Source organism: Cyprinodon variegatus, unplaced genomic scaffold, assembly GCF_000732505.1.
Source record: "Cyprinodon variegatus isolate N-32 unplaced genomic scaffold, C_variegatus-1.0 Scaffold734, whole genome shotgun sequence".
NCBI lineage: Eukaryota > Metazoa > Chordata > Actinopteri > Cyprinodontiformes > Cyprinodontidae > Cyprinodon > Cyprinodon variegatus.
The window spans coordinates 49,956-65,176 of record NW_015151187.1 but is presented as its reverse complement, the minus strand read 5'-3'; the positions used below and the strand labels follow the sequence as shown (position 1 = coordinate 65,176).

General features: G+C 38.2%; 1 protein-coding gene across 1 annotated transcript in view; it reads left to right on the top strand.

Annotated features, from left to right (window-relative positions):
- The window catches only part of LOC107097929 (prospero homeobox protein 1-like), a 44,623-nt gene that overhangs the window by 23,714 nt on the left and 5,688 nt on the right, over positions 1-15,221 (top strand). Inside the window, exon 6 of the mRNA XM_015395290.1 lies at positions 2,458-2,652. Coding sequence (XP_015250776.1) covers positions 2,458-2,652 — 195 coding nt within the window. The remainder of the gene's footprint in view (positions 1-2,457; positions 2,653-15,221) is intronic.

Sequence of the window (15,221 nt, the reverse complement as noted above, 5' to 3'; positions counted from 1 at the left end):
CCAGTATTTTCGCCCCTTCCCAAAATTACTTCAACGGAAGGTTTCCAGATGGATATGCGGAGCAAATCCATCTGGCGGAGTCAGGTTAAGAAGATGGTTCTTTATTAAAAAATATTTTATTTTAAGACTTTCTACCCATTTTCTCTCCAAAATTATTTAGTTGTTGAGTTAACTTTTGTTTCATGCAACTGTTAACTTATATGTAAGAACAACTCCCACCTTCACAAGCACTTTCCCCTCCTGTCACTCCTGTTTATTTATTTTTTTTAAAACAACTCACAGTCCTGCCCCAGCAGACCAAGCCCCCTGACCTTCGCACCCCCGCCTCTGGCTTCAGTTATGCTCCATTATGTCACCCCCTGTGACTACCAGTGACAAAATATCTCTTTCCCTCATCTCACCCTTCCCTCCGTGCATTCCTTTTTTCCTACCCACCATTCATCCCTCGCTCAGCTACTCTGTCTGTTATCCGTCCCAGCCTCCCATGTTTCCACTCCTCATCCCTCGTTCCTGTGAGACAATGTCTTGTAACAATACCGCGTTTAATCTCCATGTCAAAGCAGTTTTTCCCCTTCAGCGAACGCTCACACACAAACAAACACACACATGCACTTTCACTGGGATGTCTTTTTGCTTTCCTGCATGTTTTACTTCTACTGAAAGATAGATAAAAACCAAAAGGACAGGTAATTCTTTACTAGGTTAATCTTTTCCAATATTTAGATGTTTTTATAAATAAAATGTAAACTGGTCAGAAGCCACTAAACATATAAAATTGTGCTACATATCCTTATCACATCTGTAAATTGAGAGAAATATCAAGTTTTCTACAAAATAAATTTTTATTGGATTTTCTCACAGATATCAATGTTATTCTACATTTTCGTAGGTAAATGTCACAATTCTGTTGCAATTACTCAAAAAGTGGCAAAAACTGGGATCCTTTGCTTGAGCTTATGCTGCATGATGCTCACCCTCCTTCTAGAAAAGTTGCATTATTGTTGCAAAGAAATAACATGTTTGTTTAATTTGAAATTTAAAGAAAGAAATTGATCAACAGAAATTTGAAAGAAGTGCTTTCCAAAATCCATTTGTCTGAACAGCAGCTCATGCATGAGTGTGAAAAGTCAGAGAGTTGGTCTGCATTATGTAACACGGAAAGGAGTGTTTTCAAGTTGTTGGTTACTCTAGAGTTTAATCTTTAGTTTTTCGTTATTTCTTCTTCATTTTCAATGTACCCTCTTTACTTAAATGTTTGTGTGACAACCTACTGTATACCGTTGCAGCACGGTAAAAACGACCCTGTTGATCCCTCAGTCAATATTTTCCTCTGGGGCAATATTACTAAGTTGCACCCTCTATAGCTAATGTGCAGGCAACAACATTTTCTTCACAAAAGTCTTAAATTCTGCAATACTAAAAACATAATTGATTTATACAAAGCAAGAACACAAAAAAATTGATACATAACATAAATCATTAATGGGTGTACAAGCCTCATAAAATGGCACTTATAATTAGGGTAATTATTTAGGGTTTGTCTTTTTAAGGACACATTCCATTCCCATTCAAGTCCTGAGTCAGTGGTATAAAAGTCAAAAAATCCGCTTAAGGATTTTTTTAAAGGCACATCTAAGGTCATAAAATTAATGACTGGAGTCCAAGTCAAGTGCTTCGAGTCTCAATCTCTACAGCTGATGTTGGTAAAAGAGGAATGACCTAAATTACACCTTTAGATGGAAAAAATGAAAAAAGAATGAAATAAAGAAAAAAATGAAGGTATTTGAAAAGCCCTGTCAATGTCCAAACCTCAAGCTGATCCAAAAGATGTGGAATGACTGCAAAAGAACAGCGTAGAAATGAATATTTGCAAAGATTAACTGCAGCAAGGTTGCAAAAAGGGACACCTTGTAAAACCCTCAAAATTAAAAGGAAACAATTTTCCTTGTAGCTCTGCAACCCTTAAGCTTCACTTAGGCTTAAAGTAGCTTTTTTGATAGATCCAAAGCGTTGTATTTGGATCCTGTTTCATCTCCCCCTTATTTAGATTTAGAGGGATTTATGAAGAAAATATTTAGTTACAGATCCAACTTCCTGCCTATTCATAAATGGGAAATTAGAGTTATTTCCATCTAAAATCCACCTCGCCAAATTAAAAGCAAATTCCTGCGTTCATGCCGGGCAGTAATCAGTGCTAGCAGTCATTCAGGGGCTCCAATGAAGGCAAATATGGTAAGATGCTCTCATGCAAATGAGGAAAAAGCAAACATCAGGTTATGACATAATACCCGATACAGTAGAAAACACTTGATGGTTTTACTATCAGTATCTAAACACAGCTGACATATTGATCCACTTCCATAATTTTGATGTATTCTTCTTAGAAAGTAAACATCACTACCTTTATTTTTTGATGTATTAGATTTAATACATGCATTTATTTTTTTTTACCCCCAGTTTAATCGGTGCATCACCTCCCAGCTGATCAAGTGGTTCAGCAACTTTAGAGAGTTTTACTACATCCAGATGGAGAAGTTTGCCCGGCAGGCCATCAATGAGGGTGTGACGGTGGCCGAAGACCTGACGGTGAGCAGGGACGCAGAACTCTACCGGGCGCTCAACATGCACTACAACAAGGCAAACGACTTTGAGGTAAGATTGGTTCTTAGACCCAAAAGTCGTACTATAGAGCCCAACGATAGTTGGACAAATTTCAATTGGTAGCACCCCTTATCACTGCCATAAAGAATCTGGGAAACAAATACTTGGACTGAGCTAACAAGCCTTATGCCATTTTAACCCAGTAACTGGCCTAATTTTCCACCTCTGCTTTAGAGGATCTACCCTGTCATATAATGGTTGACAGTAGGCTCACTGTAACAGTATGAGGCACCACATTGGTCTTGTGAACGGGACGGAGCCATTAGATTGCTTGAGACATAATCCTCTCTGAATTTTCCAACACTCTTTGTGACACAACCAATTTAAACCGGCCGTTACCAGAGAGCCATTCAGCTGTTAGGGAAAGGTCAATGGATTTTTACAAAGTTGACATTTAGTTGATTCTAGAGCCTGACTTGGTGTTTATCCTTCGCTTAAAGCAGATCTAACATATCCTTCACACCATTTGGATCTTGGCACACATGATTTCTCATCTTACATAACACATAGCTGTAAGTTTAAAGTAATACTAAAACCATGTAGCCCGCAGTGATCATTGCTAGCTAAGCCAATATTTTACATACTTAGCTTGATATGCAGTAATCTTTTTAAAGCTTTTTTGTTATTTCAAAGCTTAAACTTTACCCTTCAATGTCTTTTTGTTCATGTTGTCAAATATTCCCAGGTAGATGCTCTATTCCTAAACAAAGCAAAAAGAGAATTATATATATATATATATATATTCCTTTTGGACATAAAAACTGGTCTTGCAGCAATTTTTACTTCAGTGAAGTCTGTAATAGTGTCTATTACACCAAGTCTTACAATCTCTGATCTATAGAAAGAAAAAGTTTTAATCTTGTTTTGAGATCAATATACTAAGCCGACTATGTTAAATTTAGTGTTCCGCCGATGCCATTTTTTGGCCCCGATACTGATACTTGATACCTGGCTGTGCAATTCCGGACGATACCATACCGATGCCATCTGTTTGAAATTGATGTGTGAGTGTATATATGAAGAACTGTATACTACTTTGATGTAAAATAATTGCCATCATGGCTTTGTCAAGCTGCTGCCTACCTTCGTTAAGCAGGAAGAAGACTAATGCACAGTGAATCCAGTAGAACTTTTTATTGCCTACCTGGAATGGGTGACAATAGTTGAATAAACTTTTGCCACTCAAAATGGCATTGTGCCCTTATTGTCGATACTCGCCCATATCGATACCACCACCGATACTTTAGTGCAGTATCGGTGCAACACTATTGAAATTATCCGTCTTTTGAGAAAATTGTACTCAAAAATAAGTGCAATAATCTGCCAGTGAAGAGAGACAGTTAAACATGGTAAGACTTTTTGCTTAGAAAATATATATAATGCGTCCAAGAAATCTTACCATGTGCAATTGTCTCACCGCACTGAATCTCTTAGGAAGATTAATTTTCTAAGAGAATCTGCTCTTGCTTAGTATATCTCAGAACAATATTTTTTCAGGTAGATCTAACATTCTGGAACTTAGTTACAGAGACTCATTAACATCCTAAGCCATTAAATTGTTATAATGAGGGTGACATCTACATTGGAGTTTGAATATTTTTATTATTCAATAAATATTCAGAAATGACCTTTGCAAGCTCATGACCTCAACCAAACTTTAGGGTTTTGTTTAAAAGCCACATCCTTTACACAAATTTAAACCTTTTTAATAAACTTTTGCAATTCTTCCAAGAAGGACATTGAAATATCCATCCAGAATTATTCCAGTAGTGCCCATATATAAAATAATAAATAGATAGATATACATTTCTTTCCCTAGAGGTGCCAATTCCATCATTCCCTCTTAGTCTCTCCCATGCCCTTTATTGCTCAATTTCCTAGACAAAAACATTTGTGCTTTTTTTTCTTCATAACGATGTGAAAGCCCTGATCCCCTCCAAACTAAAATATGTTTGTGGATAAGGAATTCTTCATTTTAAAGTTTACTTAAGTAGTTTGCATCACTTTGTTCCCACTTTGGAGAAAGAATGGTCAATTAAAACCTAAACCAAAAATCAATGACAACATTTTTGAACAGCATAAATGCTTTACATCTGACATGTCTATTACCTCAGTTTCTTAAGTGTTTTTTTTGTGTGCATTTCATAAACCTTTTAGCTCATCTTGCTAAAAAAAAAAAAACGTCCTCCATCATGTCAGCTGTTTCCCTCATAATTCTGCTGAGGTGTGGATGTTACGATAATGTGTGTGTGTGTGTTCGATGAGACGAAAGAGGACGCGACTCTAGGCGCGGGTGTCCTTGTCAAAGCGATTTGCAGGAGTCACCACCCCCCCCATCACACTTCTTCCCAGCCAATATTGGTCTAAGGGGACCTGAGGGCCCTTAAACTGCGCAACGTAACATCAGCAGCATTTAGACGTCCATTAGGGCGCACCTTCCCGCTGACACGCACACTTGTCTTTTTTGCTCAGCAAGATGGGTGTTGAAGCTAAAATGCAACAAAGAGGATGATGTGTAGACAAAATACACACACTTAAACCAACCCTTTGGTAAAACGGAGAGGTCAGAGCATCCTATGTAAGGTAAAATGAAAAGGAAACTGTCTGCATACCAAAAGTCAGGCAGCTTTTTTACAAGGTGAATGGAAAGGTACGATCAGGAAACAGACACACATACAAATGTTGTGTTTGTTTTGTCTGCTCAACACAAAGGTTTTTTTTATTTAGGATTTAAAGATAAATTGCTGGAACAGTGGGTATTCTTGACGTCCTTGTTTAGGGATCTCTGAAAAGGTCCTGCTTTAAGAGACATTTGAGGAAGCTTCAAAACGTCCTCCATGTGTGGATTTATCTACATACAGAGGCTCAGGTTTTTGACTCATGCAGACTTATCTTGAATGCTTATCAAAGGCTGATTGAAAGGCAGAAAATCAATACAAATACTTGCAGCTAACAGCCTAAATTTGAAAGCTTTACCGTGTAATTGTGATCAGTGTATGCTGATAAGGACATTGAAATAAGGTTGTATGTTCCTTGAAGTGAAGATACATTTACTTCGTCTTCCATGACTTTGTTGCTTTCACCTCTGGTTTTCTTCACATCATTCTCTTTTAGGGAACATTATTGGCTAGGGACCGTCTTCCCCTCTCTCTCTCACTCTCTATCTCTCTCTGTCAAACTCAGAGGCATGAAACTGGAACCACAGCCGATTCAGCAAGTCTCCCGATGTATACACACACACACACACACACACACATAAGCTTTCTCCTTTTGCCAAATTTAGCATCATCTAACTTCCACCTTGCTTTGTCCCTCATCATAACTCCCTCTGCCCCTTCTTTCCTCTGTCTTTTCCATCTTCCACCTGAATGTGCCCTTTAATAATAAGCCCAGTCCCATCCTTTCCTTCACTTTGATATTTTTTTCTCTCTTTATTTAAGCTGCTGGTCCCTCAACTATATAGCTTTTGAAACTACCTTCTTCTGTTTTAAAACCTTCTGGCCATTTCTCAATTCACTAGAACGCGAGTATGGACTCGTGTTCTCGCCAAGTATGTTCTTGAGAAGAACACAGGAAAGTCTGGACTTGGTGAGAATGGGAGCACGCAGCATAAATCTGGGTCAATTGGAACAGAAGCGTACTGGTGATGTCATCACACGCTCAGCTAATAGTTTCTAGATAATAATAAATTCTGACTTTTTTCATTTAGAGGGGGAATAATAATGAACACAGTCAGATAGAAACAAATCAAATGAACATTTTGCCAAAAAAACCAAAAAAAATCGCCATCAGAGCCAGCGAAACTTAACAACCAGCTAGGCTGAGAGAGGGCTGCGGTTAGCTTTGGAGCTTCAACTTCGGAAATCTTTTTTTCAGTTACGCATTAAATCAGTAAATGGTTGACCCTTTAAAATATAATATTCTTGCCTCAAATGATCTTAAAACTTACTTTTATTGAACGACAGCAACAGAAAAGAGAACTTTAATTTTCAATTGAACGCTCCATTGAAAGCTTCTGCTGCCGCAGTGCATTCTGGGACAGCTGTCAATCTCAAGAACGGACCAGCCTGCTCTGATGCATACTCTATAAAGAGGGCGGGGCGAGAACAACATCCGGGGATTTGGTGCATTCTTGGTCTGGCGTTCTCGGCAATTGGAACAGTGCTCGGGCTGAGGCTGATGACGTGTCACAAGCACACGAGCAAACAAGAACGCTCAAGAATGCATATTGAGAAACAGCCTCTGTTTTAAAACAGTCTTCTTCTTCTTCTGTTTTAAGCCCATCTTCTTCTGTTTTAAAACAGTCTTCTTCTTATTCTACTGTTTTTAAAACCATATTCTTCTTCTGTTGCTTTAAAACCATCTTCTCCTAAAATAAAACAACACCCCCTAAAAAAACTGATGTTTTACCTACAATGTGGAGGAAGTATTTAATAAAATATCCTATATGTAGGAACCTTCAGGTACATATGGGGACATTCAACTGGTCCCCAAATGGTAAAGCTTTTTTCTTTGATTTTGGGGGTAGAGTTAGGTATATGTTAATATAGGTTAGGTATATGTCCGGGTTAGGCCATATAAAATGAATGTAAGTCAATTTCATGTCCCCATATGTCATAAAAACCAAGCTCTGTTTGTGGGGTGTGTGTATTTTCCAAAGTTGGCGTAAACATGCTTGAGTAATAATAGCAGCTTCATTAATTACCGCCTCTTCTTTCTACTCTTCTTTTTTGTTTACCCCTATCCTTCTTTGGTGCTCCTCATCTTAACAATTCTGTGCTAATTGCTGCTCTTCCCACTAACTAATGAGGAAAGTGGGAATAGTCTCATGTTGCCAGGACAATCAGGGAAAAGGTGTCAGCCGCTCGTTCTGCCAAAAGGTAGAAAAATGTTTCTCCTCCTGAAATTTTTGTTTGGTTTCAACTTCAAACAGATCGCCTAGCGTCAAACCTGCAACTCAGAGGGTTAGGAACGCCAAAGTGGTTAAATGCTGTTAATGTGGAGCGTAACAAACCCGCAGTTATATTCCGCTGTGTCGGCGGGGACAATGAGATATTTTTATGAAGCCTTCTAGAGGACGTTCTCATCTTTCCAGTTCAAGGATCCTCGTTGGCTCTGTCAGCACCAAATGACGGCACAGCTGTGCCTCACACACAGAGATGCCCGGTTGTGTTCATCTGAATGTGCAGATATCCTCTCCCTCGAATGGCGGGTGTGGTTGCAACCAAAATCTGCCCTTTGACTTTGAGCAACACACACACACACACACACCTGGAGGCCATAGAGTGGTCACACACTCACATTTCAGAGCTATCTGCTTTCATAAGCTTCGCTCTTTATCAAAGGCTCAACTTTTTATGTCTGTGTCACCCCTTTGTCACCCCTTTTCATCAAGGTACTAATCTTTTTTTCAACTTCCTCTTTATGGAAACATAAAAAAGCAGGTTAAACTAGCTCATTGAATTTACTAAGTTTTTTCTCTTTGAAAGTTTGTCCTTTTACCTCCTCTGCTTATCTTAGCCATAACCTACCCAGAAGGCACATTTGCACAAGTGTGTGCAAGCCAATGGATCAGCCTCTTAAAAGAAGGTGGTTGAAGTCTACAAAGAGCTGTCCTGCTTTCCTTTGTCCGAAGTCTTTATCTCTATCTCTGGTCCCTCACTACTTTTATTTAAACTATTTAAAAAAAAAATCTTTTTATATCTCTTAATACAATTCCCTTTTAATAAAATAAACTAGATTTTTTTATTTGATTAAAATCTCTTTTAATAGAATTCTTTTATTTTCATTATGTGACACATTTTTACGTACCTATGGGGTAATATTGTTCCTTTATTCTTGCAAGCAAGAAGCATGTTTTTAAAATAGAAATTTGAAAAAACAAAACAAAAAAATGTATCTATAAAATAAACTTTGAAAAACTTCTTAATCACAAAATGTTTTGAGAACTGCTTTTTTCTTTAAAAAGTCCAATATATTTCATATATTTTTCCTATATTTTTTAAAATTTCCCTTTGTTCATATTGGCTTTTTTGAATTGCGCTCTGTTAAGTTGCACTTTAGGAATCATATTCTCTTCACTTCAGCCCTTTGGAGCCCAGAGCAAACACATTTTGGTCTACATGGACATTAGCAACAACAGGGCTAGTGTCTGTTCAAAGCCATGTGATCACTTGTTAGTTATTTTTTCAGGCTATATATGCTGTTAAAAGTTACTTTGGTAGAAAAATTCTTATTTTACTTTGTTACTAGAGCTAGTATTTTCTAAACAGCTTTATTTTTAGATCTGTAGTTAGTTCATTGTTAGCTGTTTAGCTTGGTATTTATTACTTAATAGTTGTTAGGGATAAGTTGATTGGTTTGCAGTAAGCGGTTGTCAGTCATTTATTATTTTTCAGATTCAGGTTGCTGTCGGTTTTGAGTTGGTTCCTAAATTAAAATTGTTGCCTCTTAGTAGTTTTGTGGTTGTTGGATTTTTATTCAAACCCAAAAGAGTTAATTGTTGAATGGCTGTTTCTATTAATAAGTTATTTTTTTCTAATTTGGTAGTTGTTTGTTTTTTGCAATCTTTGAGTTGTTAGTTGATCTAGTAGTATTTTGTGAGTTGTTTTGTTAGCAGTTACTTTGTTTTTAATTATTACATGTTAGCTGATTTATGGTTGTTACTTGTTTGTTGGTTGTCATTGACATAGTTGTGCTACTTATTGGTTGGAGCTTTTTGCTCTTTGTTAAGTATTTCTTGTTAGATTGTTGGTTGGTAGCTAGATGTCCTTAAAGTCAAACTTTTTATGTGTGACTATATAAATAAAGTTTTTAATTATTTATTTCCTGCTTTGTTAAAAATTAAACATTTCAACTGCAAATCTGATGGCTATTTATCAATTTTTTATATATGTCATACACATATCTATTTTCATGTGCCAAAGTAGGTTATATTTTGGCATTCAATGTTCTCAGATACCCAGATGCCTACCTGGCTCTTAGAAAGTTAGAGAGGAGACGTTAAACTCTCACTCAATAAAAACTTTAATTACTTAAGCCAAAAAAGTTCTGCCGTTTTTGTTTTTATTTGAAGACATCCCAGGTTTTTTGAGTAAACACCAGCCTATAATTCACATTTACACCCTCTTGACTCTGCTGTCGGTCAATAAACATGAAGAAAGAACATTAAATGAGCAAGTCTCCTTCCAGTGTTTCCTCTCACAGAGCGGTATGCTGCAGACAATACCACCTGCCAGTTTCTGTCACTATAATTATAGCGATCCGCTCACAGTGTGCGCGTTGGTGTGAATACGTGTGTTAGTATTCCAGCTGAGAAGACGAAGGCATCATCTTTGTCACCGAGCCTGATTGGAGTCACGAGGGGGGGTGTATGAAGGCATGTGCTTGTGTTGTGCACGCAGTGATTCCCTTTTCTCTGCTCCAGCTGTCTCTTTAGCTTTAACAATAGGGCTGCTAACAAAGACACGGCCTTCAGCCCCCATCATGTGATAGTAGTGGTCTGCAGCCTCTCGGTCAGATGACCCGAGGCTATTGTCCTCTATGGGTGGCACACATAAACACACAGTGAAGGAAGCAAAGAGAGAAAGATCGAAGGAAGCGCAGCACGTGTTTCAGCGGAGAGACACTGAGACGCACCAAGTTAAGAAGCCCTCGCTGATGAGATAGCGAGAACAGACAGAGACGCCATCTGAGGACGCAGACCCTTCCTTCAGTCACATGCAATCTGAACAAAGACACTTTGGTCCTGGTGACAGTGAGATCCGCGACTGACAACAGATCAGCTGAAAGGGGAAACATATGGCTCATGTCCCAAAGGAGCCTAGCCTTCTTCCTAGAGATACAAATGTTTTAAAAGTCTGCTTAAAGAGCTTTATACATTGTCCCGCTGTAACTTTGCAACCAATGCTGCTTGTTATGTTGGCATGTTTAATAGAGCAGGAAAACACAGGGACACAAAGGTTTTATGTTGAAGAAGGTGAGGATACATTGGGCTGATGAGAGAAACATCAGCAGCCGTCATATATTGCACAGGGATAAGACGGTTAAGATCCAGAGTGGACCATCTTTTTATATTTTACTTTGCAAAACATTATACAAACTGGAATCTGTTAGAGCTTTCTTGTTTTAAATATGGAATTTTCATGAAGAGAAATTAAGGAAGAAAGAAGGTGTAGAAAGAGGGAAAACAGGAAGTGGCTCAGTCAGATTTGCTAAAGGCTTTCCAATAAAACCAGCTGATTGCATCTAGTCATTGCCAGACTGTCTCCTCCTGGATGAGCTGGTAGAGACAGTTGATCAATATTGACTTTACAGCAAATCCTCACACTGGCCATGCATGTAGTGACCCTGGGAAGTAAAAACTCCCCTTTAACAGGAAGAAACCTCCAACAGAACCCGACTCAGTGTGAGTGGCGATTGGCTTAGGCAGACTGGGGTTCAAGGAGACAGAAGGAGATACACAATAGGAACACAGAAGTATGCATATATAAATACTTTCTATGATGAAAAAAGGTAAACTGGCTCCACAGGGGGCATTGTTTAGGAAAGAAACAGTAAATCAAATGAGCTCTAAGTCGATTTTCATGTCAAAAAGGATGAAAGAGAGCACAAACATTTAGCCACAGTGAAAAGCTGAATCCAGAATCCTGTCTAGGAGAAAAACAGGACCAAACACTGAATGTATAGGTAGAGAATACAGCTTAGAAAACATTTGCTTTACTTTTTGTAAAGCAAATGCCATTTATTAAAATATTACGGTAATCTCTGGAGTATTAGTGGAACCCATCAAGCAAAAAATTGGCTGAAAAGATAACATGATTGACATCCAAATGACATCTATATTTGGTTGAAGAGTAAAAGGGGAGTGCAAAAACTGGGTTTTCAATGTCTTTTATTGGACTAAAATGGGACAATATCAGACCAACCAAACCAAGATTAATTTCAACAAGTATTTCTGGACTGAATCCAGGCTTTGATGACCGACCAGATTTAGCCTGAAAACCAACAGCTAAATGACGTCTGGTGTTAGAGGGGAAATGTATTATTAGTATAGACATTGTCTTCATCTTATATGTTAGTGAAAGCAAATGCCAAAAAATTAAAAGCACTTAAATACTATATATTCCACCTAGGAGCAATGCTGTCTGGCTTCCTCTGGTTGTTTTTGTGTACTTTCCTGCCAGGTTGAGTGTGACTAAAGCCAGGTCTGATAGCAGTGAAAGCAGGATAGAGATAGAGAGAGGAAAAAGGAAACAGATGCTTGTGTGTTGGCGCAGAAGTGACATGCTCACTTAGTCCCAAACAGCCAACACACACACACACCCCTACTTGTAATGCCATCGTAGTGAGGACCATGTGTTGACTCCCATTGATTTTCAGTCATTTTCAACCCTTTCTATGCCCTAACCTAAAACTAGCCCTAAATCTAACCATTATCAATGCATACCTCACCCTAACCCTAACCATTAGCAAAATAGCATTTGAAGACCAGCAAAATGTCCTCACTTTGCAACAGCTGGTCCTCAATTTGATGGTGAAATTGGAAACATGGTGCTCACTCTGAGGGCAAGACAGGTACACACACACTCATCCATACACATGCACTCACAGATCCAACATTTGACAGTCCATGAAGAAGCGGCACATGAAATAGTTCCAGTATTGTCTTCATGATGGAGAAACACTCAGCAGACCAACGGCGGAGCAGAGCTCAAGGCCACAGAGCCAATGAATGGGTGTGTGTTAAGAAAAATTTTAAAAGAGCAGTAAATTAAAGAAAAGATCTTAGAAATGGACAAGCAAAGTGAAACAGACTGCTGTTGATTCAAGCGTAGAACATTGCAGGGAGTATTCTTTTTTGTATCCTTTTTTTATCCATTAAAGAAGTGGAAAAATATCAGCTCAGAAACAAAAGGAATACAAGAGGAGGGATTTAAGTTAGAAAAGAAGGAATTAATAAAGATTAAGATACTGTCCAACAAGTTCAACGCACATCTTCCTCATCTTATGATTGAGGTTGCATGATGGAAAGTGCCCACCATCGGCTACATTTGTGTAAATTTTTTTTGTAGTTTTTTTCCCTCAATGGTTGTAGTCCTAAATTAAACAGCATCATTTTATGTGTGTGTTTCTTGCACAATGACGTTCCTAAGGCTAAAAGCTGTCTAGATTCATTACAGCACTCCAGAGCTCTTTTCCTTCCCTGGATAACGTTCCAACTGTTGACCCTGCTAAACGTGCAGGGATCCTAGCACCTTTACAAGCTACAATTTCAAGGTATTAGCATCAAATCTGTTTTCTGTTAAAGGTTTTTGGTAAATTCTGTGTTACAGCGCAAACAAACGGACACGGTTGTACTACAACTTCGTCTTTGGTACTGGAGGTATTTGTAAGGACGTCTTATTAAAAAACGTGATTATCTTCATGTGATCTGCGTCTATCTTTGAATCAGCTGCTAAGTTTGTTAAGTTGTTATCAGATAAGGCAAATCCTGTTAAAAGGAATTTTTTTTTTTGACCAGATTGATCTTGGATGAGATTATTAAATGTGGATAAAAGAGGCACAAGCTGTGTTCCACGTTAGTAAGAACTGCAGAGAATATACTCCTCATAGTATTTTTCTTATCTCTATTTTTATGTGATACAGTTCAAGAGGTATACGGAATGATCTGAATTAAAAAGACGTCTCTAGAATTTTGTTGGGCTTCTATTTTCCCTTGAAAAGATTCATAGCCTTTGCTTAACTTTTTTTTTTTTTTTTACCATACTACATACAACAAAGCAATGTAGATCTTAGAGGAAATACTTTTTCTCAAGCTAACAGCAAACACTTAGTAGTTTTGCCATATTAAGGTTGGATTCACTTTTAAAGCATAAACTATATCAACAAACACTCATCCATTTTGTCTTGGCACTGGTCCGTACCAAAGTGCCATTGATTTGGTTTTATTTAGACAAACACACCAGAGTTATTTGAATATATAAACCCCTTTTTAAAGTCACATTTCAGTGGTGCCTGTCTTACTCTAATAATGAAGTATCCTACTTCTGAAGGACTTTCGTCCTAACCTGATTTTCTTGTGCGTATGACCTGCTTTGTCAAATAAAAATATATAGACGAAAAAAGCGAGGAAGACTTTGCTGCTGCGAAGAGCAGTATCTTTTGTTTGTTTTTTATTGCTTTGCATCTCTTCATGTGGAGCTTTTTCCCCATGTGCCATTGTTACATTCAGGTGTACAGAAGCTTTTACATAAATAATTCTTCATAAAAAAAAAAGAATAGAATAGAATAGAAAAAAATGAATGACTTTATTTCTAACATAATAAAAAAACAAGCGGAACAAAATAAGCGTCATCCCTCTAAGCTCCTTTGATGGGTAGAGATTTAAAGATTTACAGGCTCTTGTCCTCCTTGTGTGTGCGTGTGTTAGTGTGTGCTTGTGTGAAGACAGAGTAATTGAGCCTCCCCTCATCCAATATTTACCCAGCAAACCGGAGCAATCATGCGAATTATGTTTACTGGAAACAAAGTGTCTTTCTTCCTCTTTATCTTCCCTTTTCTTCCTCGCTTTCCCAATTGCTCCATCCTTCTCTCTCTCTCCTGGCAACTAGACATAATATCAAGATCCTGGCCAGGAGACACACACACACACACTAAGAGAAAACAGACCCATCTGTATTGATGATGGCCTAATTTAGATCTCTTCATTGGACTGATTTACAGCAGTTGGACAAATCTGGGCATCTGGAATCCCAGAGAGTGTCAATTGGAGTCATTGTGCGGCCGTCCGGTCGAGGCGACACCCAACCTGGACATTCAATATCCTGCTTGCTTAATCTCCTTCTTCCAGCTTGTGTTTCCTTACATCTCCGTGCAAGTCAGCGTTGTCCTTTAGGTCTTTTCGCTTCAGCAGTTTAAAACCGTTTCACCCGTGAAAGATTTGGAAAACATCCGCGGACTGATGATGAGGCTGATCATCCTTTAAAATGACTGCGAAGGGAATTGACGATTAGTCTTGTTTTAAGATGGGAAGAGCTGTGGGATGAAGCGGGTGCGTGCCAGAAGGGAAAGGTTGCCTCAAAGGCACATCCATCTTCAAGATCAAGCTCAGGTTTCAACTTTTATTTGTCCCAGTGGGCAGTTTCATGTACGCCATTAAATAGCATCTCGACTTTGGGGCTTTCTCAGCGTTCTGCTGCTTTTTTTTACAGATTGCAGGAATATATCTGAGGCAATGACAGCAGCTTAGTGGTTTAAACTGGTTTTCACTTCTAAAAATTTTAGTCAGGAGAGGAATTTGTACTCTGAATGTGAGGCCATTTCCTCTGCATTCAATAGGAATACAATTAGAACTGATTTATTCATTAAATGTTTTAGGTTAGAAATATGGGTGTTTTCTGCTTTCTGTTTGAAAACAGTTGAAACATTTAAATGCATCAAATTTTTGATTCTTTAGCTACTTTTGTTGTATAAAGCAATTGTAGTATTCTATCTGATTCTGACTGCGGTGCGGTTCTAGGCTTATATCCTCTGTGTTGTTTCCTAAATTTCAATTTCAC